Here is a 26,612-nt window from a genome sequence, read left to right as displayed (position 1 = left end):
CCCAAAATAATTTCGGATGCCCGTAAAATGAAGTTGTTCGAGATGGCTGAGACTCTGAAGATATCAAAGGAAGGTGTTGGTGCAAAGTGTATGCCCCGCGAGCTCACCATCCATCAAAAACAACAATGAATTGATGATTTTGAGGAGTGTTTAAGCTGTTCTAACATAATAAAACTGAATTTTTGTGTCAATATGTGACAATGGATGAAACATGGCTCTATAATTTCACATCGGAGTTCAATGGACAGTCAGTCGAGCGACTCCAAAGCGTAGAAAGACACAAAAGTCGGCAAGAAAGGTTATAGAATCAGTATTTTAGTATAGGTTAGGTTAGATTAGATGGCTGATCTAGAGAGATCGCTCGTGGATTGCTATATGTAGTCCTTTGTGAAGCCTTAGTTAAGAAGAACTACTGTGTTTGAACTTATAAATTAACAATACGCTTAGTAGCCAATATAAATTTACACAGGCATTTAATTTCCATTCCCGTCAGCTCGGTAGGATGTCTGAAGGTATGTGCTCCCAAGTGCATAAGTCTGGACCTCCCAAATAGGGGACAGTCAAGAAGGAAGTGTTCTGATGAGCGTCGCCGTTTGAACGCTCTCGAGTTTCATAGCAATTATGGTATTTTCAAGAGCCCTCCACGACATAAAGACCCCATAGAATATAATGAGATTAACTATGGTGTCGTAGAGCCAAATGACATAAAATATATTTGAGCTATATTCAGATAGTTCTAATTATATCTAAAGCGTCAGCCTTATGAAAACGAAGCTGTGAGATGAAATGACTAATATAATTTACGCTAAAAAGCTCAATACTCAAGTAAACTATAAAAATAAAATATCAGCGTCGACAAATAAACATAAAAACGTCGTAAAAAACTAATTAACAGCACGTGTAGAAAAGTCCATGGCTAAGACTTATGGCGATAAACGAAAAAGCAGTTAAGCTGCTTATAGACGCCGCATTCGATTTGTTCAAGTATTTGATAAGTCTCGGTAAACGTGTCTCCGCCCATTTTAAGTTCGTATGCACCACGTAGATAGCATGGTGTAGTTTCGGTACGGAGCTTTCAAAGAGTGTGCCATTTGACTTCACAAAATCTTCCAATAATTTCTTCTGCTCGTGTGTGGTTAAGTAATTGGCAATGTCACTGATCAAATTCGCCGCATTCGAATAGCCGCCCACACTACAATATAAAGAAAATAAATTGTTAAAGATAAAAAAAAAATATTTTTCATATAAAAGAAACCTACACTTCCGCTACTTTCTCGATGGAGTTGGTGAGCATAATGAATATAGATCGCACGTTGTCCGGATTCTGTGTATACATTGACGTAATTGCATCCACAGCGTATTCCTTGGGTATAAGGCCACTGATAATCTTGTCAAAATGATATTCATACAAGTGCCCTGTGCAGCCCATGGCGCGTACTATCTTCTTCTTCTCACTAACCAGTTTTTCATCGTCGAACCTGTTTTTCAACGTTTGATAGTAGGCAAATGTTCCTTCTCTCGTCGCACTGCAGTAGAATGTTTCGCGGAAATCTGGAGCCGGTTTTGTGCCAGACTTCTTGAACTTATCAAATAGTAACTGAGCACGCTTATCACAATCGAATAAATGATATTTACATGCCCAGCTAATGACCTCATTCCGATTGTATGTATCGAGGATGGTGAGATTAGTCAGCGTAAAGCCCAGATGTGTGTAGACCTTGACCATAGTGACATTTAGAAATTCGGCAAAATCCTTTTGCTGCTGTCGCGTTAAACGTTGTGTTACACGCGGTAAATTCGTGAACGTTGCATGCCAGGGCAAGTAGTCTGTTTCATTCGCTAAATACTCTAAAAACTGAAATACCGTCTCGTAGTCTACCATGGAGACGCGTGCAAAATTGAATAAGTCATCGATTAGCTGCGCACGATTTGCGGCTGGTATTTCGCTGTGATGCGGTTCCATTAGCGCCGCTTTAATATTAAACAAAGTAGTTCTGTCGTAGAAGACGCGGTAGTAGTTGGATTGAAACAGATTGAAAATGATCCACTTGAAGGGCTTATCAAAGCTAATGGTCATGTTGTCGACTTTCCAGAAATAAAAACGTGGAAAATTATAACTGCTGAAATCTCGTTCATGGTCTGTGGCATAGCTAATTGGTATGGCATAGGTCAGTGACCTGTTACTACCATCACCGGAGTCATACAGGAAGCGTTTCTGTGTCAGCGTAACGACACCTTCCACGCTAGCGTTTACGAAGAGTACTGGATATCCAACCTGTTCGGTCCAATCGTAAAAAAACTGGTCCAAATCTATAGGTGTCGCAGTGAGCCAATTGCTTTCGATGTGTTTGAATAAGTCTGCTGGAGTGGTGCTTTTATATAGACTATTCATGAAAATGAAAAAAATTACATATATAGTATGCAAATTGAGACAGAATTATAAAGGGTGTTTTTTTTTGGGACATATGGTTTTTAAGGATAAATAAAACGTATTTAAAAGCTGGCTGACAGGGATAATGTTCGAAATTCTATGAAAAGATCCGACGATTAACAGAAAGTTTCAAGACCGGCATACACTATTGTAGAACCATCAGCCTGCTGCACGGCAGTGAAAACATAACCCCAATCGATGACCAGGGTGCCGACTTTCCATTGATCGATCAGGTGAAGTTCGAGTAGCAATTACCCGTCTGAAGAACAACAAAGCGGCGGAAGTCGATGGATTGCAGGCCGAGCTGTTCAAAAACGGCGGCGAAGAATTCATAAGGAGCATACATCGGCTTCTTTGTAGAATATGGTCGGACGAAATCATGCCCGACCCAGGTTGGTTGTGGTAATGAACGAGGGCAAGACGAAATATATCATTGTTATCAAGCAAATAGTCGTCGCACACACGACTTGGCTCCTACTTCTCTGTTGACAGTCATAACTTTGAAGTTTTAGATAATTTCGTCTATCTTGGAACCAGTTTTAGCAGCAAAAACAATGTTAGCCTAGAAATCCAACGCAGAATAGCACTTTCTAACAGGTGCTACTTCGGACTGAGCAGACAATTGAGAAGTAAAGTACTCTCTCGACGAGCAAAAACTAATTTATACAAGTCATTCATTATCCACGTCCTGCTATACGGTGCTGAGGCATGGACGATGACTACAGCTGATTTGTCGGCGCTACGAGTTTGCGAGACAAAGCTTCTGCGGAAGATTGATGGTCCTTTGCGCATTTACAACGGCTACGTTGGCTAGGCCATGTCACCGAATGGATCAAAACATTGCAGCTCTGAGAGTGTTCGACGTAGTACCCGTTGGAGGAAGACCTCCACTCCGTTAGAAAGACCAGGTGGAGAAGGATAATTTCAAGTTTAGGGCCGGTTTAGGGCTGGTCGATTGGCCACCAAGATCATGAGATATCGCACCATTATACTCTTTCTTGTGGGGATAAAGTCTATGTGAACAATACCGCTTCGATTCAGGCCTTGGGGCAAAATATCACGCATGTCATTCCAATTACCAGTCGAAATGCTGGAACTAGTAATCGAAAATTGGAATCAATGGATGGACCATCTGAGACATAGCCGCGGCCAACATTTGAAAGAGGTAATCTTCAAAAAATAAATGCAAAATAATGTTCTTTCGAAGGGTAAGTTCCTTTATATGTATATATATTTTTCGTTATTAATTAAAGAGTTGTCTTCAAATGAACTCCTTCAAATACTTACAATTCTTTAAGGTAATCCCTTATGGCTTTGTCAAAGTTCGGTTGCGTCATAATAGTGGCCATCATACGTATTATACATGCACCCTTTGTATAGATGATAGTATTAAATTTATAACCAATTTCCGATGGTGCCTGTATTTCTTCGTCCGGACTAGTCAAGGGTTGTGTACTTCTAGAGGCGTCTAAACTCAATGCCAAATGCATTTCATTCACCACAAATTGATCAGCTAATCCATATTCATAGTAAAGCTAAAATAATGAATAAATTATGGCAATACAATAGCAACTACTTAGAATAATAGAAATCAGTGCGTTGGAGCTGTACTACCTTGTGTGCCATAAAGTACTCAAAGTAGCGCGCGAATGCCTCACTTAACCAGAAATGGTTCCACCAGTTGTATGTGACACTATTGCCGAACCACATGTGCGCAATTTCGTGGAAAATTATCGAGAGAGTGAACTGTTTGTTGGACCAGTCATCGGTGTAGCCTGGTTCGTGCACCAGCACATGCTCTCTAAAAATATATTTTTATAACAACTCAGGAATCGAAAACTAACTTTTTATTGCAGCAATTACTTGTAGATCATCAAACCCCAGTTCTCCATGCCGTTATATGGAAAATTGGGCGCTGCTGCCAGTTGCATATAAGATATCGACTTTTTATAAGGTATCTGAAAGTACTCGCTAAACGCTTTCGTCGCACGTTCGCCCACCTTATAAGCGAAGTCGGTCTTATTTTCATGCTCAACACGTGTTACTATTTTGTAAGTATCAGTGCCATGAGAAACGAACTCAGAAAGTATAAATGCAAATAAATAAGTAGGCATTGCTGGAGATGAAGCAAAACGATCCCAAAAGCGTTCTTCACTGGAAATGTCAAAAAAGAAATAAATTTTATTTCCAAACAACAAATTGTTTTACCACACACCCACCCGTCTGTCGTAGTCTCCATTAATGCAGTATTGAAAACGGTATTGTAATTAGCTGGCCGACTCATTTCTAATGTGAAGTGCGCTCGGAAGCTGGGCTCATCAAAACAGGGGAATATCATACGCGCATTGATGGGTTGCGCCTGTGTTAGACCGACACATCTGCAAGGACATGCCAACAATTTAGTTCTCATTTAAATTAAAATTATTTTCCACCAACTTTTCCTTGCCGCTGCTGTCGGTGTAATTGACGTGGAAAAATCCTTTTTGATCGTTGCGTATTTGACCAATGTACTCGAGGTGTAGTAGATACAACCCATTCGGCGTCAGCTCTTTCTCCAACTTCAGTGTTAACTTCTGTGCAGTTTCATCGTAGTTTAAGTCGGCGTTACTAAACGTTTGTATGAGCCTTCCGGCATTTATGCCATTGTCAGATAGCGAAGCACCTGTGATTTCAATTTGGTGCGCATTCAAGGTAATTTCACTTACATTCTCGCCTCTCACTCTTATTGTTATGAAAACTTCACCATCAACAGTGAAACGGTGCGGTCCATCCGAGACCAAGAGATAAGGCTTCAATACGACTGTATATGACACAGGCCGAATGTTTGTGTTCAGGCGATAGACTGGTTCGCCTTTGTAAGCGTTGACCGAAAGTATGTTGCTTAACGCCAAAAGCAGCGGGAGAGTTGTTACGCATAATTTCATTTTATTTACAATTAGTTTAAAATTTTAAACATAGATACCCGCTACCTTAGAAAAAATATAATTCGTCAATTCCTATACCTATAATCTGTCTGTCTTTCACTATATTTACATGCGTTTTACTGTTTATTTATTTACCGAAAAATAACAACAACAGAGCAGCAAAACGTATACTATAGAAAAGAAGAAAAAAGAGGTAACGATAACCCAAGTTGGAGCAGAACCAACCATTACGAGGGTAGTTAAATAAGTAAAGGGTGATCTATTTCGAGGATTCTCACTTTTTTTTAAGAAAAAAAACACAAAAACTTCAAATTTAATGAGGAATTTTTCTTTGGGATTTAGTTTTTGAAAATTAACTTTTTCAAATGAAGGTCGCGGCTATATCTCACATGGTCTATACCTTGAGTTCGATTGATTCGCGACACACGGGTGTTTCGAAAGCAATTAAAGAAGAAACCGATTTGGCTTTGGAAGCAGGTCAACCGAAGGTTTGCGAGACAGATGAAAGTGGAATCTCCTTCAGCCCACTTCGCAGTACTGTGTGGCGCTATATAAGCGCAATCTAAAGGAGTTACCGCAATGTTTGTTGTTTCGTGATCATCAATAAAATATACATCACCTGGTAAACACTAGAGAATAGTTAAAACACTGGATTTTACAAGGTATAGCTGCTCTGTCGGCCAAGACTTTCCCCATCATTGAGAAATATAATGACCATCTTTTGCTGAAAAAAAACAGCCTGACATTGTTTGTTTCCAAACGTTAAACCGGCAGGAGTTTGGGTTAAAATTCGAATGTTATTATTGCTACGTATGCCTATTTTGTAGACCTCTGATAAAAACTTTTTTCGGACGTGATCAAGAAGTCGGGTGAAATGTATTGAGTTGTTTTTTCAAACATGTCTGTTTTAAAACCAGTTTTAATTCTTAGCTAAAATTTTAAACCAATTAAGTCCTAACCACTTAGCCTATACTTAAGCTATATAATTTTTCTACCGAGTATTCCTTAAAATATTTGACCAAATAATAATACTTATCTTGGAATTCAGTCAAACAAATGTATTGGTAGAAAACAAAAAAATCCGATATATATAATATATTTTGTACCCATCTGGAGGTCTTCGAAAATAACTGAAACTGTATCTTCTATTGACCGATGTACCCTTGTACAAGAAAAACAGAACAAATGGTTTTTTCGGCAAAATCAATTTATTTTATTCAAAATAGTCTCCCTCTGCTTCAATACAATCTTCAATCGTTGGCCGGTATGGCCGCCAGTATGCCGGTGCAAACCTTTTAAATGGCCTCTACGTCTGCATAACGCTTTCCTTTCATAAGCAAATACATTTTTTCGAAAAGGAAGAAGTCGCACGGTGCTATATCAGGTGAATACGGGGAGTGGTTAATGGTTAAAATGTGATTTTTCGTCAAATAATCGGTCAAAAGCGTCGATCGATGAGACGGCGCATTATCATGCAACCAACGCCAACTTTCATATTCGCGATATTCGGGCCGAAGACGTCAAATACGGCGCAACAAACGGCATTTCCACTGATTTTTGATGAATTCACGCACAGTTTCGATGGAATTTCCAGTGATCACGGATTTTGATTGGCCCACATGTTGATTGTCATTTATGTCTTTAGGACTACTTTGAAAACGTTGAAACCACTCGTGCAGTCTGCTACGAGATAAGCAATCATCGCCATAAACTTGTTTCATCAATTGAAACGTTTCGGTAAAAGTTTTATCAATTTTGAATCAACATTTAATGTTGGCTCTTAATCGAAGCTCATTTTCGCACCGATAATCGACAACACAAACATACTGACACTTAAAATGCAATAACTTCACTTCCAATCTATGAAATGTCATGACAATCACTGGACAATCGATAAAGATAGGGGCGCTAGATTCAAAAAGTCCTCTGTACTTTGGAAAGCACCTTGTATAATGAGTAGAGTCAACCGTAAGGACAGAACTGTTCATTTTTTTTAAAGGGGGCTAGTCAGGAGCACTAATTGTAACAGGCTTCCGTTTTGTAAATGATATACTTAAAAGTCCATAACATAACTTTAATCTCGATGTGCAGTTGTTCAAATAACGCATAGTGTTGATTGTTGTACTGTGGTCGAAGTATTCGAAAAAAATAATTCCATGTGAATCCCAAAAATTAATGGCCAAAGCCAACCGACTGTTATAATTTTAGGCTCTTTGGATGACTGGGTAGACTCAGTTGTCTAATGGTATAATTATGTTTCATCCATTTTTTATTGTATTTAATTAATGCCTGATTAACTTCGTTTACCTCTTTTAAGTGAAAATTTCCGACCGATTGGTTAGTACTCTAAGGCAAGGTATCTAGCGAGTTTGATTTCAGAAAGGATTGCTGTAAACTTTTTAAGAATTTTAAAACCATACTTACAATGTGAATTTCGGTGCAACCCTTTCCTCTTTGAAATTTCAGACAGACTTTTTCGAATAATAACACCAATCTTAGTATAGTGGCAAGGAATAAAAGGATTCTATTGCAATTTTTAACCAAGTTATCGACTCAATGCTGAGAGGATCGATAAGATGGCTGAACATCCGTATACTAATTGTCTTACATTCTGATCATTTTGTACTCTTGCAAATTGTTGCTATAGAGTACAATAATTTTGTGTATGTACCACTTAAACTAATCGAGATAGATATAGGGTGATATATATATAAATGATGAAGATTTTCGAACTTCTGTGTGAGTTATTTTAATAAAATTGCGAGATCGTGTTTTCCTTACGAGTATAACGGTTCATATTTGTGCTTAGAATGAATAAATTCCGATGAGAATTCGCCATAGAATACAGACCTACAGTGCGGCTAGACATATTATTGGTTAAAAATTTTAAAGAGGAAGTAAATATCTAGACACTTCCTTCTCCCCTGACACACTTTTTGGGTTTGTCCAGACTTCAAAATTACTTTTAGTTAAATAACTATTACATGCACTAGACTCGTCAATTTTTTTTTATTAAACACACAATTTTCAAAATATACAAATTTAACAACTAACTTTGCTAATTAAATTAATAAGCTTAAAACCTAAAGAAACCTATGCACAAGGCTCACGAAAATCAGCAAAATCGCAGTTACGCTCTTTACTCCAGCACCATTTCGTTTTTCTAAGTATTGGAGTAGCTTTGGCATGTGCGAATTTGCCCACTCAAGATTATTTTTGACAGTAGCAATGGCTTCGTGAAGAACTGAAACAGAAGTACCAAAATGTAAGGCCTGCGCCTCCACGAAATCCTCCAGTACTCGTTTCTGCTTTGGCGTGGTTAAGTAGTTCGCGAGATCTTTAATTAAGTCAGCAAGGTTCGCCCAGCCACCAACCCTAAGTCAAAATGAGATGAGACATTAACAAAATGATAGATTACGATTAAGTATCGTAAAATAAATACCTGAGTACCAAATATTCAATACTAGTGGTGACCATGTATAAGACATGTTCCACATTGTCGGGATTCTGTTTACACATTTCCATTATACTCATACTGGCATATTCATCGGGTATATCACCGTTGAGTATTCTGATGTATTGTGTTTCTGCGAAAAACCGTGTACAGCTCATTGCTCGCATGAGCTTCTGTTTTTCACTAACCACTTTCTCATTTTTGAACCAATCGTTGAGGATTCCATAAAATGTAAGTGGGCTTTCCCTTATAGCATTACAGTAGAGTGTTTCGCGAAAATCTGCTGGCGCTCTAGAGAAGGTCCCCATTAATTCAGTAAAGTAGTCTACCGCATCACGATCACAATTGAACATATGATATCTACATGCCCAGTTGACGACGTTATTGCGATTGTAAATGTCGAGTACTGTATCATTGCTTCGTTTTATGCCCAATTTCTTATATACATTAGACATAATAGATCGCAAGTAGCTCCTAAACAAAGTTAGCTGTTCCAATGTAAAGCGCTGTGCTACGTGTTGCACGTTCTTGAAAAATGCATACCAAGGCAAATATTCGGTTTCATATGTCAGGTATTCCGTAAACTCAAATACCTCATCGTAGCTCACCATGTCGACTTGTGCGAAATGGAATAAATCATCGATCAGCTGTGCGCGATTTATAATTGGTATGCCGCTGTGATTTGTTGTGGACAGCGCCGTTTTAAGTAGCCCCAGTAAGGATTTCTCATAGAACACACGATAATAATTGGACTGGTGTAGATTGAAGAGTATCCATTTGTAAGGTTTGTCAAAAATTAAAGTCATGTCGTTGTCCTTTTGGATATAATAACGTGCTGTGAGGTTATCGAAATTGCGCTCAATGTCATTAGTATATGTAAGTGGTATAGTATATGTGAGTATGTCAGTTTTAGCATCATTGGGATCCAACAAAAAACGCTTCTGAGTTAGCCTGATTCGACCTTTAGCAATGATATTGACTAACAGCACCGGATATCCGACTTGTTCGGTCCAATCGGAGAAGAACTGTTCCAAATGAACTGTCGGCCTGAGAGGCCAATGGTTTTTCAAGTGTTTAAAGAGGTGTTCTGGTTTGGTGTTTCTCAAATGACTGTCAAGGAAAAAAGTATTTATAATGGGGTTTTAGTGGAATAAAGTCATATTAATAGTATATTTAGTGTTACGAAATTGATAAACTTAATAAAATATGCATATTGACCAATACCATATAACGAGGGTTGCAATAGGGACGCTACAAAAGTAGATCGATAGGGACAATAAACAACGTCATATTTTTCTCGTTCTTTTGACATTTCTCTTCGGAAAGATTTGCCATTTCATCATGGAAAAATATACGATCCAACAATGAGTCGAAATTATAAAAGTGGCCTCAACTTTAAGAGCGCTACGTCCAATTTATGGTCGTCATAATCGTCCTGTCAGATCAACAATTGAGCGTCTAGTGAAAATTTTTGAATCCATAGACACAGTACAAAATGTTACCGTTCCAGTGACACAAAGAAGTACCCGTAGTGTCTAGAATATTGACGCCGCTAGCGCGTTGCAAAAATATGTTAATGAGTCAATCCTTAAGAGACTTTGAGGTTCTCTGCTATATTTCTGATGCAAAGAAGAGGACTTACAAGAATTGTTACTTTAATGTGAACATTTGAACGTGTATAAAAACATTATAAGCTTAGGAGCCTATACCTTTTACGCCAGTTTCGAATGGCCAATGTATTCTTTAAATAGATTTTTCATGAAACAAACACGTCCAGAGGTTTGCTCGAATTCAAATAAATGCACATCAATATCACATTCTAATTGATATGCAAAATAGTATTGAGAAAATGTGTCGCAAAACGCCGAGTATTTTACTACTTCTTTGAAATAGAAAAACCCCTCTTTATATACTTACTATTTTTTTAGATAATCGCGTATGGCGTTATCAAAATTATTCACACCTATTAAATTCGCCATCATACGCAGAACAGCGGCGCCTTTCACATAAGTGATGCTGCTAAATTTTTCACCGATTTCATCTGGGGTATTTACACTTGTAGCTAGACTGGTCAACGGTTGGGTACGGTTCGTAGCGTCTATTTCAAATATCGAATGCACTTGTTTTATAACAAATTGTTGATCTAATTGATACTCCGGATATAGCTATCAGATCATAAAAATATCATAAAATATATAAGTATAAGTGCTCATCCGACACAAAGAATTTTAAAATGTCACAAATTATAAAGTACAGGTATAATAAATCACTTAATAAAGCATTTATGACTCGTACCTGGTGCGCCAAGAAGTATTGATAGTAACGCGCAAATCCCTCATTTAACCAGAAGTAACTCCACCACTCCATTGTCACACTATTGCCGAACCACATGTGCGCTGTCTCATGCACAATTATGTTGAGCGTGTACTCTTTGTCTGACCAGCCATCATTGTAATCAGGCATGTGTACTAGCACTTCCTCTCTAATAATAATTAGCATGTGATTATAAGACACTAACTAGAGTAGAAGTAGATACATACATATGGTATATGTACGTAAGATCACTTACTTATAAATAACTAAACCCCAATTTTCCATTCCATTATGTGCGAATTTCGGTGATGTTGCAATTTGCATCTGAGGCAGTCCTAATTGCTTGTATGGCAGTTGGGTGTATGCGTCGAAAGCTTTTAAAGCTCGTTGCGCCACTTCGTAAGCAAAGCGTGTATAATTTTGATGTTCCACACGCGTAATTACTTTAAGATCATCATTACCATATGTTACGTATTCAGTAACCATAAATGCAAATAAATATGTGGACATAGGTGGCGTCGCAGCAAAAATGTCCAAATAGCGGTTAAAGCTGGAACTGAGGGCATATGTATATTTGACTGAAATGTTGGTTTGGAAATTCGCGAAATGGTATTGAAAATTCTAAATGCTACTTATATACTATACGAGTAGACTACAGTATTATATAAGCTATGCTCTATGTTATATATTCCATATTTCTACATATTCTAAATTCTATATTCTACATTCTACATTCTAAATTCTATGTTCTATGTTCTATGTTCTATGTTCTATTTTTTATGTTTTATGTTTTAGGTTTTAGGTTTTATGTTCTATATTCTGTATTTTATATTCTATATTCTATATTCTATATTCTATATTCTATATTCTATATTCTATATTCTATATTCTATATTCTATATTCTATATTCTATATTCTATATTCTATATTCTATATTCTATATTCTATATTCTATATTCCATGTTCTATATACTATATACTATGTACTATATATTCCAAATTCCACATATTCTATATATTCTATATACTTTGCAATATTCTATGTTATGTATTCTATATTCTATGTTCTATATTCTATATTTTAAATTCTATATTCTATATTCTGCATTCTAAATTCTATGTTCTACGTTGTATATTTTATGATTTATGTTCTATATTCTATATTCTATATTTTATGTTTTATGTTCTATGTTCTATATTTTATGTTCTATATTCTGTATTTTATATTCTATATTCTATGTTTTATATTCTATATTCTATACTTTACATTCTATGTTTTTTGTTCTTATATTCTACATTCTATAATCTATATTCTATAGTATACTATATATTATATATTCCAAATTATATATTATGTATTCTATATTTTTATGCTCTATTCTACATTCTATCTTCCATACTCTCTGCATCACTATGAAATGCGAATCGCATATTTTCAAGCACTCACGCATCTGGTATACTCTCTAATAACTCTGCATTGAACACTGTCCTGTATTGAGTTGGCCGACTCAATTCCAAGCGGAATGTAGCTTTAAATTCGGGCTCGTCAAAACATGGGAATATGCTGCGTGCATCGATACGCTGGGCTTGTGTCACCCCGATCCATCTGTAATTTGACGCAACAAATTATGCTTTAGAGACCACAAAAAATATCAACATTTATCAATTTAAGTTGCACGCACTTCTCCCTCTTGTTTTCGTTAGTGTAATTGACGCGGAAAAAGCCTTGCATGCCATCGCGTATTTGTCCCAAGAACCCAAAGCGTAACATATATTTTTCGTACTGGTCTAGGTTTTCTTTTAAAGGCACTGTTAACTTTTGTGTTATGTTATCGTAGATCAATTCCTTTGTACCAAATGTCTGTATGACTACAGGCGTATTGTTGTTGTATTTGTATAGCCAAGTGGAAGTTATATTAACAATATTTTTGTGTAAAGTGATTTCCCGCCCTTTGCTGTATTGTAATGTTATGTTGACCTCCCCATTATAAGTGTATCGGCGTTCTCCATCGCTGGCCAAGAGATATGGCCTCAGCCAAATATCATATGATGTGGGTGTAACATCCTTGCTTAGGCGATAAGAAGGTTCTGGGGCATCACTAATAACAGCGCTGCAGCCCAGTAGCAGCAGAAACGTTGTTATTAAAAGATTCATTAAATATACACTCAAGCACAGGCACTATTTGTACGGTACAATTGATCGGCTTTAAACACAATATAAACAATTAAAATTAAACGAATGGTAAAATTAAAAAGTAAACATAAAATAATGAAAATTTCTACGAAAAATCCCCTTTGCGCTAAACTGTTCGCTGAGAGTGTTGAATGCGTTCTGCAAGTTTTCATATAATCCCCCACCTGTTTATGGCCGGCTATAGCTGTTTAGCGGAGATAAATAACAATCAACAAAAATAAACAACCGTATGCATGTTTATTTGCGAAAACAGTCGCGTCCATAATAAAGGTAAAGCAAGTGTTAAATATGAATGCGTCAGTAAGTTAAAGTGGCTCAAGTCGATTTTAGTTAAAGTAAATAAATAAGTTAATACAATCTCTTCTCTAAAACGTTGTGTGTACCCTTTACGTTATTTTATGGTGATTTGAAGCTTCTGCTTTTAAGCGATTGTTTATGACAGATTACAAAGTCGAGTGTCGTTAATGAATATCTCAAGTTATCACACAAGTCGAATTAAGATGCTCTAACATAGTTTACGAATTTATTTCCTACATTTTTATACTCTATCAAGAGACCAAGAATATGAAATGTTCGGTTACACCTGAACTTAGCCCTTCCTTGCTTGTTTAGAATTTACAATTGAAGTCTGTAGCTGTAATTATTATATAGTAGCCAATAATGTAATAAGTCAGTCATAAAATAATTTTTTCCGATTTCAGAAATTAATGGGTGATTCAAGTAGAGTTACTTTTTTCAATAGCATGTTTTTGACAGATCACGCTTGAGTCGTGTCAAGCTGTCATGTTTGTTAGTATTGTTTGTCATTTTATAATGGAAAGATTACGCCTGAACAACGTTTACAAATCGTTCAACTATATTTCGAAAATTCACGTTCTGTAAATTATGTATTTCACGCGCTTCGCTCAACTTATGGTCAACAAAATCGGCCTAGTAAGCGTACTATTCGCAACACCGTCATCTATCTTGAGAACCAGTATTCACCGAATATACCACGTCCAGCATGAAGTGAAGAAAACACAGCAGCCGTAACTGAAAGTGTACACGAAGATCGTACGAATCGAATCGGCGCCGTTCGCAGCAACTCGGACTCACGTATGGGACGACTTGGCGCATTTTACATCAAGGTCTTAAATTGAAAGCATAAAAACGCAAAATTGCCGTGTATGGACCAAAGTACAACCTGAAGAGACTCAAGAGCTGCCATTTCATCCAGAAAAACAACGGTTTAGTGTGGTTTGAGGGCCGCTGGGATCATCGGCTGTCGCGCCATGATAACTGACTATTTGATGATTGAAATTGAAGTTCGTGATCTCAGTAGCATTTGGATTTATTGAGAGAAGACTTCGATGAGCAGATAATTTCACGTTTTGGGCCTGCTGATTGGTCACCAAGATCGTGTGATATCACATCGTTAAACTTTTTCTTGTGGGGATATGTAAAGCCCAAAGTCTATGTGGACAGTTCGGCTTCAACTAGGTACCAGTCGAAATGCTTGAAAGAGTCAACGAAAATTGGACTCAATGGATGGAGAACGAAGGCATGGCCAACATTTGAAAGAAGTAATTTTCAAAAAACTTTATAGGGCTTCTAACGCCGCCCTATTGGGCCTGTTCATTGTATAAAAATATATTTTGGTGAAAGCTTTTGTAGCTGACGAAAGGAATGAACTTTGACGTCCACTCGTCTGACTATTAAATTTTCTGGAATGAAGGCTTGGTTGTTATTAATGAAAGAAATGGAATGAAATTTTAGAAACACCGTGATGTCTGGCTCACCATAAACCACAATTCAAAGTAGTATATGAAGTATATCTCTAAGAATGAACGTGTGTGGACGTAAATCGATTGAGAGTAAGTAACTAATCTTAAAATACGTATTACGTATTACGTAAGTAGTCGAAAGGATCCAAACAAGAAGAAGTTGAAATAATCCAAACAAATCACCGTACCTTTAGGAATCGTATATATGTTATATATGAAATCTAGAAAACCCTTTTCATTTTTGTTTGTATCCTCTCCTCTTTTTGTAAATTCCTCTAATAAAAGAGCTCTGATTACGCCCCTGTTCTTTAATATGAGTACACCCAATTCATTGTTTTCAGTTGCATACTTGCTTGCTGTCGCTTTTTATTACGCCTGTTGTCTTATTTATAGTAAAATATATTTTCCTGCCACTTTTATGATAATTTCGGCAATAAAGAGCAAATGCACAAATAAACAAATTATATAGTTATCGATGGCAGGTGATAAGCAGACCAATTTTTACAGACATATGTAGATCCGTAGGTAATAAATTTGTTTGGAAATGAGCAATATATTAAATGAAGCGTCAATTATGGCAAAACAGTTAATTATCAGTAAGCAAATATTTAAAAATATATAAAAAGCTTTATAGACCTTATTCGTGATTATGTGATATCAAATTGTTTATATTTAATTTGAAAATAATGATAATTCTTTACAATTCTAAGACGATAATTTTGTTGTATTTATAACTTTCTTTCAGTGGTTTTGGTGTAGAGATTCTATAACTGACTTCTATAACCTACTCGAGTAGAACTCTGACCAAAAAGGCGAAATTTAATATATGGGTTATATGAGGAAAACATCTACATCAACATGATGAGAAATCTTCATTTCATTTATATTGTGTGCTTTTTGTCCATTCAATTTCACTAGAATATCATACATATTGATCAAGTAAACGCTTCGAAATCAGATGAAATATTAAAATGAATGGAAATCAATAAAAAGCATACTGAATTTAGCGAAAGATCTGAACTGTTTGCATTAATATTGTTTAAGTATATTCGAAGATAGGATTTCACGAAATTTTGTGAAGCTAATTCAAGCTTCACCAACGAACTGGTCAAAAGTCCCCAGCCTACCATAGTAAAACATAATTTTTTTGGCAAAATTCGTTTTTTTTTTCATTCAACAGAGTTCCCTTCAAGGGGTTATGTACAGTTAGGAGGTCGAAAAAAGGCATTTTTCAAGAATTTTTTCTAAGCAAACTATTTGGTTTATTGATTTGAAACGTGGCAGGTATATTATGACAACCTCAAACTATATTCACGTATATTTTATTGCCAAAAATAATTATCGTGAACCTTGATATTGCCAATTTTGCAGAGGTCCGCAAAGGCCTTTTGCGGTGAGCATGATATCTCTGGACTGGATCATCTAAAATGCAAAAACTAAATAAATTTCATTAACATAATAAATAATCTAGTGATTGAGTGAAGGAATTGGCAAAAAAAAAATGTTTGACAAAATGGCGGCTACTCAAAGCAAAAGGTTCGATTTTTTACCAAAATTCGGGTCTTTAATTGTTTATAAAAATAAGAAATTTTCATTGGATGGGGAAGTCCTTCGATCAATTACTAAAAAATATAGTTAAGAAGCTTGTGTAAAAACTTCAGACCGATCGGTTCGGCCGTTTCTGAGAAATCTTGCTCACCGACTTTGAAAACACCGTTTCGAGAAAAACGAGTTTAAAGTTTTGAAAGCACTTTACATGTAGTCGGCGCGCCTTCACTTATGTGTCTATAACTTCGAAAATATTCGTCGGATCGACTTGAAATTTTTTGTGTGTATACTCAAATATGTATATATTAAGAAAACGCACAAAAAAAATAAAATCGATTTTTTGAAAATCCTAACTGTATATAACCCCTTAAGGAAAAAACAATAATTATAGCGACGCTCCAACTTTTCGATACCACTTTTGTCGTATGATTTCTCCTTTGGCCTTAGTTTAGGCGATCACCTCTTCATTTGACGAAAATTTCTTCGCAGCGAGCATTCTTTTCAAATCTGTGAACTAGAAAATACGGTGGATGCGGAAGCAATCGAATAGATTTTTGTCAACGTTTTTACTGACTTGTGACATGGTGCATTGGCTTGCTGGAACAGCAATTTCTTTTACTCCAAATGCTATCATTTTTCGGCGACTTCGTCCTTCAAATAGTCCAATAACACTATGTAATAGTCACTGTTTATGGTCTTTCCTTTTTAATGGTAGTTAATTGAAATTAGTTCATGCGCATCCCAAAATGCAGACGCCATAATCTTGTCAGCAAGCTGTTACGTTTTTCCACGTATTGGAGCGTGTACATCGTGTGCAGTCCAATCGGATGGGCGTCGATTGGACTTTGGAGTGAAATGATGGAGCCATGTTTCATCAATTGTCACTTATCGATGAAAAAGCTCGGCTGAATTACGCTTAAACATCTCCAAACACTGCTCCGAATCATTAACGAGGCGTTGTTTATGGTCAAAAGTATGCCTCGGCGGCACCCCTTCTTTTAATAAATTTTTTTTGATAATAAAAAAGGTGCTTCACTCAAATTACACCGTTGTATCTCATTTGATTGCATTAATTTTATCTTAGTGTTGCCCATTGACTTCATACGGGCCACACGAGTCGGCCTTTTGCCTTCCTTTCCATCAGTCCTCCGAAAAAACAGTCCTTAGCCGTATCGGTCTCGGTCAATTCCGGTAGAGTAGAATCAGCTGTTGTGGGAAATGATTCACTATCAGTCTTACGGTAAAGTCTTACCTACTGGCTGCTGAGAGCAGATGGGGAGAGAGTGAGGTTTCTATTGCTTTGGAAAGACCAAAGTGGAGTGTCACTGGATTTCACATATTTAGTTAGTATAATATGGGTACCGTGCTTGTCCTAAAGAATAGACAGCCTCTTACGTTTGTTATAAAGCTTTTATTCGTTTTAATCACAAGAAATTGGCTTGATGACATTTCATATTTCACTCCATACTTACATATATACAAATGTATTTACAAACAAACTAAAAACAAGAACATATTTTCAACTGGATTTAAACTAATTTTTAGAACTACTGTACACAACTACATACGTGTATGTACATATTTTTACGCCACTACTAGGCATGCTCATGCAGGAACTAAACTTACTGCAGGTAGCGACCAACAAGAGCACATACCAACATCGTCAGAATGGCAATTGAGTTAGTTCCAGCGCTATTGCGGTTATCCAAATAGCTCCTAAATTGTCCCAATTTGTTTGTGGCCCATGCTAAATTCTCTGTCACTGTCTTTTCAGCGGCGACAAGTGTGGACGCGGCACTGCCGAATTTATCCTTGTTCTGTTCGTTGAAAGTCTTCAGACTCTCTTGTTCACTCGTGGTGGTAAAACGTGCGGCAATATTAGCGATTACAGTGGCAACCGAAGAGTAGCTGCCCATACTGCGGAAGAAGGAAGAAATTGAATAATTAAATAAAATAGATCCACACATCTAACTAAAGATTTAAAGTGAGAACTTACGATTCGGCTAGTTTGTCATAGTTGTCTGTGACTAATTTGAAGACTGGACCGACATTCTCATTATTTTCGGTGTACAGACTGCTGAGTGCGCTCGATTTATCCTGCCGGCGAATATCGTCACTCACAATGGCGTTGAAATATTTCGTAATCAGGGTTTCATCTTTAACACAACCCAATGTACTGAGTATCAGAGTTTGTTCAGTCGCCGAGTTGCTTGTCAAAAATTTGTTGAACAATGTATTGTAGTCGTTTTCAGTGCCATAACGCATAGCGTTACAGTATACAACCGAACGGATATTCACAGGCACGGCAGTTGTATTAATTGTGGCAAAATATTCTTTTGATTTGCTAATACACTCTTCATTACCGAACTTGCAGGCCCAAGACAACACTTTTGTGCGAGTGTAGATATCCAAGGCGCTGTCTGTCGTTTTCTCCACAAAGCCAAGCTTTTCATATGCCGTTTTCGTTAGTTCGAGTATATATTCGGCAAATTGTTTTGTATCGCTGCCAAGACGTATAGTTATGTATGAGAAGCCATTAAAGGCCGAAGTCCAAGGGAGGTAATTTGTTTCACTCTCCAAATACTCGAGCACTTCCAAAGCTTTGTCGTATTGAACGATATCAGCACGTGCCAAATTGAGCAAATCATCGACTATTTGAGCGCGATTAAGTTCATGAATGCCACCCCAGCTAGCAGAGTGCAATGTATGATGTATGGCATCCCAAGTACTGTCATCATAGTTGACACGATAATATCCAGACTCCTGTATATTCAGTATGATCCAGTCGGCGCTGTTCGTTAAGTTAATTGTGAGTGGCGTTTTAGTAGCGGTCAGGTAAAATTTAGGTGTGGTGTCTGTGAAATTCTTCGCATCGCTAGTTGTATATGAGATTGGGACCGTGTAGAGTAATTCAGTGTTGGCGGTATCACGATCTTTGAGCAGGAAACGCTCTTGCTTAACGCTGAAACTCTTCTTGTCAGCGGACAATTCGACAGTGATGACCGGATAACCGACTTGTTGAGTGAAGCTAGTAAATACGTTTTCAGCATAAGTTTTAGTCGCCTCTGGCCAATATTGTAGCCAGACGGTTAGCAAATTGGCTGGAATGGTGTTAGTGTATTTGCTAACAAATGAAAAGAAAAACATTGTTTAAATGTTAGTTGTCATTTTATAAATTAAAAATACATACTGCTTGTTTAGATAGTCGTTTAGCGATTTCTTGAAGTTCTCCTCGCCGATGGCATGCTTGACCATGCGTATAATACTGGCGCCTTTATTGTAAGAAATACTATTGAACATGCGGGACAGATCACTTGGGGTGTTTGTATCTTCATCACTCATCGGATTTGTGCTATTGGTTGAGTCCATACTCATCACAACTTGTACTTGATCGACAATGAATTGTTGATCCAGCCCCAATTCGTTTTCAACCTGTTGTGGAAGTGGCACATTTCAAATAAGAAAACGTCATTTATGCACACAACATCGAATACATACCATAGCTGTGCCGAAGTATTGGAAATAACGTGCGAAACCTTCATTCAACCATGTATAACTCCACCAATCGCAAGTAACCAAATCACCGAACCACATATGGGTCTGTTCGTGCGCGACCACACCGGCAATCGATTGCTTAGCGCTGAGCGTAGTCGAATCCTTATCGTACAGCAAGGCACGTTCTCTGTAGGTTAGGAGACCCCAGTTTTCCATTGCACCGGCAGAGAAATCAGGAATTGCAGCCATATGCATTTTATCATTACCCATTTCGTAATATTTAATGCCAAAGTAGTCGTCGAGTGCGGCTAAGATTTGCTGACCAACAGTGAAACTGTATTCGGTCTGATCGTAATACTCAGGTCGTGCAATTACACCGAAATTAGTGTTATTACGTTCTGTAAACTCGGACACGATGAAAGCGAGAAGGTAAGTGGACATACGTGGTGTTTGCACGTACACATCCTCTACATAATTTCTGTAAATAGAATAGAATCAAATAGAATTGCATTAAACTTGAAAAGCGTTAAGGAAATGAACTCACCCATCAATGGTTTGGCTGGAAATGCGCGTGTTGCCAAAGGTGTTGAATGTCGAGGGGCGTCTAATTGTCACGTGGAAGGTAGCCTTGAATTTTGGCTCATCGAATGAGGGGAAGGCGCGGCGTGCATGATGCGTTTGGAATTGCGTAGAGCCAATCCATCTGGAAAGTGAGTAATTTATTTAGAAATTGTGATTATTTGTTGCATTGCGAGAAAATTCAGTACGGTGCGTTTAATTGTATTGTAACCCCATGAAAAGATGAATTAATCAATACCAAATTGCCCTCCCTTTTATCAATAGCGTTGAATTAAATATCTTAGATCACGTCCAGCATGCAGTGAATAATATATAGCAGTCGTAGCTGCGAGTGTACACGAAGACCGAGGCTGACATTGTGGTTAGTGGAATTAGTTTGTGGAATTAATTTTTTGAGAGAAAACTTCGTGAACTTTCGTCGATTAACCACCAAGATTGTGCGATATCACACCGTTAGACTTTTTCCTGTGGGTGTATGTAAATTCTAAAGTTTATGCGTACAATCCCGGTTCGATTCAGGCCTTGGGGAAAAACATCGCCTATATCATTCACCAGTTATCTGTCGAAATACTTGAACAAGTAATCGAAAAATGCACTCAACGGATGAACCATCTAAGACGTAGTTTAAAACAGATAATCTTCAAAAATCAAAAGAACGTTCTTTCGAATGATAATAAACATTTCCCATTTAATCGGAAGTTTCTTTGTTTTCTCTTTAAAAAAGTAGTGAACCTCGAAATGGATGATGCTTTATTACATACATATTTCTCATATTGTCACACATCAACGTGTTTTTACACCTAACTAACCGGTACTCACTTTGTGTTATTCGCCGCATCCACATATGAACTACGATAGAAACCCTGCATGTCATCGTCCATGGTGCCATTATAGACGAAATGCAAGAAATACGTTTTATTCGCTACCAATTCTGTCGTCAAGTCGTATTGGATTTTGTCGGTGACACTATTAAGTGTGCCCGCGCCCAAAGTAATTTTGTTATTGGGTGCGTCTTCAGACCATAATTCTCTAGTTGTATAATTTAAGTTTTTCGTATGTAGAATTAATGTTTTCGTATTGATGGTTGAATTGATTTGTATGGTGACTTCACCATCAAAAGTGAAGCGTTTATTGCCATCAGTTTCCAATAGATACGGCGTAAGCTTTAGCTCGTAATTCCATGGCAGTATTTCCGTTGGCAAACGATAATCGTTACCGTCGGCTGCAACCGCTCTGCCGGTCACCTCGGTTTGCTGTTCGTAGGGTGCAGCAGAAGCTGTAACGCACAAAAATCCCACCAAAAAGGCAGCGAGGTACAGTTTGGACATTCTGTAATGTATAGAAATGAAATGGAAATGTAAAATTATTAAATTAAATTATTTTGAAATCAATCATTTAAATCTATGTACATTAATTTAATTTTTTTTATAAAGTTTAACTTATTTATTTTAATGACTTTCTTCTATATCAAAATTTTCTTGAAAAAGTTCGAAAAAGTTGGGTTATATATCGCAATGAGTTCAATGACGACCATATAATAAACCTACAAGTATTTATTAGATTTCTTATCAAGACTATCATAAATTATGCTATTATGAGTTTGCAAATAAAAAATATGCGTAATCGATATCAATATCAATAGCTATGAACTATAAATTGTCTAGAGTTGTTTCATGATTTATACCGAAGATAACTGTGAAAGCACTTTATTGTGTACTTTTAAGAATTCTACAGTTTTCATTCATTACAAGTGAAATCTAATTATTAAGGCAAATAAACATATATTTTCAAGTTCTATAAAATTCATAAATTTTCATTAACACAGATGGGATTATATAAAAAATAGCAGTAAGGTAAATAGAGCTTTCGAAAAAGCTTCTCAAGAGTTCATACAAACATCACTATCAGTCTCTAAATCATTTCAGTTAAAGTTCTGTACTTTCAACAAATTTTTTATGATAATATCATTTATATATCCACATAACAAAATAATTTATAGCATTGGTTGTTTGACGCAATTAAATTAAAGTTTGATTAAAATTGGCATGATTTGATAAGCGACATTAAAAATGTAAAGAATGAGTAATGGCAAAATGAAAGGAGTTCTATTGATACTTTTGACGCACGTTTCTTTTTAACTCTTGTAACCCCTACACTTAGATTAAAAGAGATAACTAATACTACGCATGAAACTTCTGCTGTTAGTTGAACTTCCCGTTCATAAATTCTACACTTCGAGCCCCTAAAACATTACTAAGTTGCTAGATTTGGTTAGGTAATGTCAAGAAACTGATTCCACTTGAACAGCTATAAAAGCGATAATCGATAAATTCGCCACTTAAGTCTCAAGTCCAATCATAAGTCGGACAAACGATATGACTCACCATCAGCCTTAAAAGCAAGAGAGCAAGCGAATATATTTTACCACTTCGCTATTCTCCACACAACTTTGAGAATTCACGTACGAAAAGTAAGAATATTGTTATCTCCTATTGAACAATTTCCAGTAAAAACCGTAACTATGTAAGATGAACCTTGATAAAAGCAAGTAGTTTGGTAGTTCGGTTGGGCAAGAAAGATTTCCCGTGTTGGTTGCTGAAAAATGCTTTGCTGAACTTACATGAGGTCCATAGACCCATAGACTCCACGCTAGTGCGGCAGAGGAAGTCTCAGCTTATTCCCAAGCCAGCGACATTCAGGCAAGTTTGAATTTTCTTAGTAAGATAATAACAAAAATATTTCAATCAAGAAATACTGCACAAACAAATTTTCTATGCAAGAACTTAAACGGGTATTTCAGTTGAGGGGACAACAATTCATCTCAAGAAATGGACCCGTAAGTTGGCCACCACTTTCCGAATGGACCACCTAAGAAGCCGCGGTCAACATTTAAATGAAATTATCTTCAAAAAGTAAATGTCATGAACCAATCTAACGTTTCAAATAAAGAACCGATGAGATTTTGCAAATTTTATGCGTTTTTTTTTTTTAAAAAAGTTATCAAGCTCTTAAAAAATCACCCTATATAACAAATATATGCTAAAGCCGTCCGATATTAGTGGTTCCGACAAATGAGCAGCTTCGTAAAGAAAAATCAACTGGTCTAGCAATAGACGATCCGGATGTGGGTGAGGAAAGTCATAACATTATAATTGTACGCCGCACTGGAAAAGTTAAGATTTGATTGAGGTTACAGATCGATATCCCAAAAACTGAGAGACTTCTTGGAGAGAAAATTAGATTTCAGATCGATGTCACAAAAACTGAAAGACTTCTTGGAGAGAAAATGAGGTTTCAGATTGATGTCGCAAAAACTGAGGAACTTCTTGGAAAGAAAATGAGTTTTTAGATAGAATTCTCATGAACTGAGAGACTTTTTGGAGAGAAAATGGGGTTTCAGATCGACGTCTCAACAACTGAGAGACTTCTTGGAGAGAAAATGTGGTTTTAGATCGATATCTCATATACTGAGAGACTTCTTGAAGAGGAAATTAGATTTCAGACCGCTATCTGAAAAATAAGTGACTTCTTGGAGAGAAAAAATGAGGTTTCAGATCGATATCTTATAAATGGAAGAACTTATTGGAGAGAAAACGAGACTTCAGATCGATATTTCATAAATTGAGTGACTTCTTGGAGAGAAAATAAGGTCTGAGATCGACATCTCAAAAACTGAGTGACTACTTGGAGAGAAATGAGGTTTCAGCTCAATATCGCAAAAGCTGAGGGACTAGTTCGCATATATGAAGACAGAAAGGCGTGCTCCTTTCGTCATTTATATATAATGTATACATTTTATAGAGTTTACTACGTTTCCTTTAAGTGTTTCAAATTTCGTGGAAAACTTAGTAGCTAGTCAGTATATAAAAAGTTGGAGTATGCGATTATGAGCTCATATAAGAATGATCAGCTATGACTAAGTTGCTCATTAACATGATTGTAAAAAGTCGACCGACTTTGGTCCTTTCATATATCCTTTTATCAAAAAAGACCACTTCACATATATAACTAATGGAATGCTTTTCCGTTGTTTTTTTTTTGGTTTAATTTTCGCTAAAGCTAAATACTATAAATTTTTTCAGACTTTTACAAAAATTCGAACCAAAATAAATTAGGTGGGTATGTAAAATGGGTCACTGGATTTGTGTTTTTAAGATATTTCTTAATTATAACAACTTATTTGTTCTAGAAGTTGAGCCAAAAATTATTAAAATATAAGGTTTCTTTTAACAATTCTTATCTTCCTGAATTTATGCCATGCCCACTTGTCAAAAAATGATCACAAAATGCTCACTTCACTGTAGATTTGCACTTTGGTTTTGTCTCACTGCTGTTTATCAGCTTTTTTATTTTATTTAGTGTTTTATTTTCTACCATATCCCTTGCTTTAAAAAAATCAAACACTATTTCACAACTTAACACCAATATATGCCAATATATGTATATATGTATATCCTTTCAAGTGCTAACCTTAAGTGCCTTGTATTTCTACCGTTTTCGGCTGCGGACAGCAATCAGTGGCGGTTAAATGTCTTAAACTAATGTCTAAATGTAAGCACATAGACCTTTATAGCTAAGCAACGTCGCGGCTTATCTACTGTTTTAAACTAACTTTATTAGCAATGATAAGGATAATTATCTCTATTGCCGACAAGAGCTAGATATTTTATATTACAATATTAAAAGCAATTATAGCCACTCGATATAGCAATATCACTATACAAACAAATGCACACATGCAAACATACACACAATGGAGCAATATGATGTTTGTACGTATATGGACGCAAATTCATTGCTGGCAAAAATGCACAAGTGTGAGTCTGTTAACACGCATACATATGAGTACGGGTCCCAGTGCCGTAGGGCTCTATCGTTTTTGGCAAAAATATTTCAATGATTTCTTTATTGCAATTTTTTCATTTTATTATAAGCATTTTTGGTTAATATCAACGATTCAAAATACGTAATCAGTTAATTTATATTTTAACTGCTTCGTGTGTTAGGTCTCTCTCCAATTTCCGCTTAGCAGAATGAAGCAAGAGCAGAAAAGTGCAAATATATTGAAAGCTTTATCGGTAAACACCCTTCAATCAATGAGGTTAGAACAAATTATTTTTTTTATGCAGCTCATTAGTGTTTTTTTTTCGTCGGTTGAGTACCGGGCGCAGTCTACAGCTTCGCTTATCTCATGTTATCAATAAGTAGGTTCGGTTGGACTCTCTTCATGCTGGCCTGTTTACGATTTCGCAATACGTGCATTGCACAAGAGTATAACAGTTTTGCTCACATATACGCAATGGTTGCTTATTATGCATTAAATCGGTCGGCAAATATTTTGGATGTGTACGATTAAAATGATCGTCATTATCAACAATGATTTTGTGTACAAAAATTGAGTTATCTTTAACTGTTTTATCTATTTTCTAAATGTTAGATTATCATGCATATAAAATGTTTCAAGATGCATGAATTGCTATAGGTAATTCTATTAGGGAGTGAGTCCGGGAAAAATGTTCTTCTTGAAAAGTTCTCTTTTCTTTGCGTATCCACTCTTTTAAGGCACAAGTATTTCACAAGAGTATAACAGTTTTCTTGGCATAACAGTTTTATACTCTCGCAATTTGCAAGGAAATAAATACTTTCAGGTTTTGAAAAAATGTTTCCAAAGTCAACCAGAAAATCGGAAAATATCGGTATATGATATTTACGTCTAGATCAATTCAATTCATATTCAGCGCCGAAACACATAATTTCTTAGAAAATTTCTTCACTTAATTGCATTAAAATATCGCGCATATCTTACTGGGCGACAATAAATGTAAATGGTTTAAAATCAGGTAAAAAATCACTCTAAAAGAAATATGGGACAGTGTAAGGTGTGGACTGATTTCATAATGTTTTCACATT

The 26,612-nt window shown here is 36.5% G+C and overlaps 1 protein-coding gene across 1 annotated transcript; it reads right to left on the bottom strand.

Annotated features, from left to right (window-relative positions):
- Positions 1–800: 800 nt before the first annotated feature.
- LOC105233199 (uncharacterized) lies at positions 801–25,332 on the bottom strand. The gene is made up of 21 exons (XM_049449563.1): positions 25,173–25,332; positions 21,522–22,031; positions 20,668–20,826; positions 20,127–20,601; positions 19,819–20,060; positions 18,625–19,752; positions 18,254–18,545; positions 12,806–13,302; positions 12,571–12,729; positions 11,379–11,678; positions 11,105–11,291; positions 10,727–10,974; positions 8,798–9,919; positions 8,448–8,730; positions 4,868–5,373; positions 4,651–4,809; positions 4,295–4,585; positions 4,046–4,232; positions 3,719–3,966; positions 1,260–2,384; positions 801–1,192 (listed from the first exon to the last, which is right to left on the bottom strand). The coding sequence occupies exons 2-21, from the start codon at positions 22,028–22,030 to the stop codon at positions 889–891; spliced, it is 8,421 nt and encodes a 2,806-aa protein (XP_049305520.1). The 5' UTR covers position 22,031; positions 25,173–25,332; the 3' UTR covers positions 801–888.
- Positions 25,333–26,612: the final 1,280 nt, after the last annotated feature.

Source organism: Bactrocera dorsalis, chromosome 2 (genome assembly GCF_023373825.1).
Source record: "Bactrocera dorsalis isolate Fly_Bdor chromosome 2, ASM2337382v1, whole genome shotgun sequence".
NCBI classification, from domain to species: domain Eukaryota; kingdom Metazoa; phylum Arthropoda; class Insecta; order Diptera; family Tephritidae; genus Bactrocera; species Bactrocera dorsalis.
This window is presented reverse-complemented; position numbering and strand designations above follow the sequence as displayed.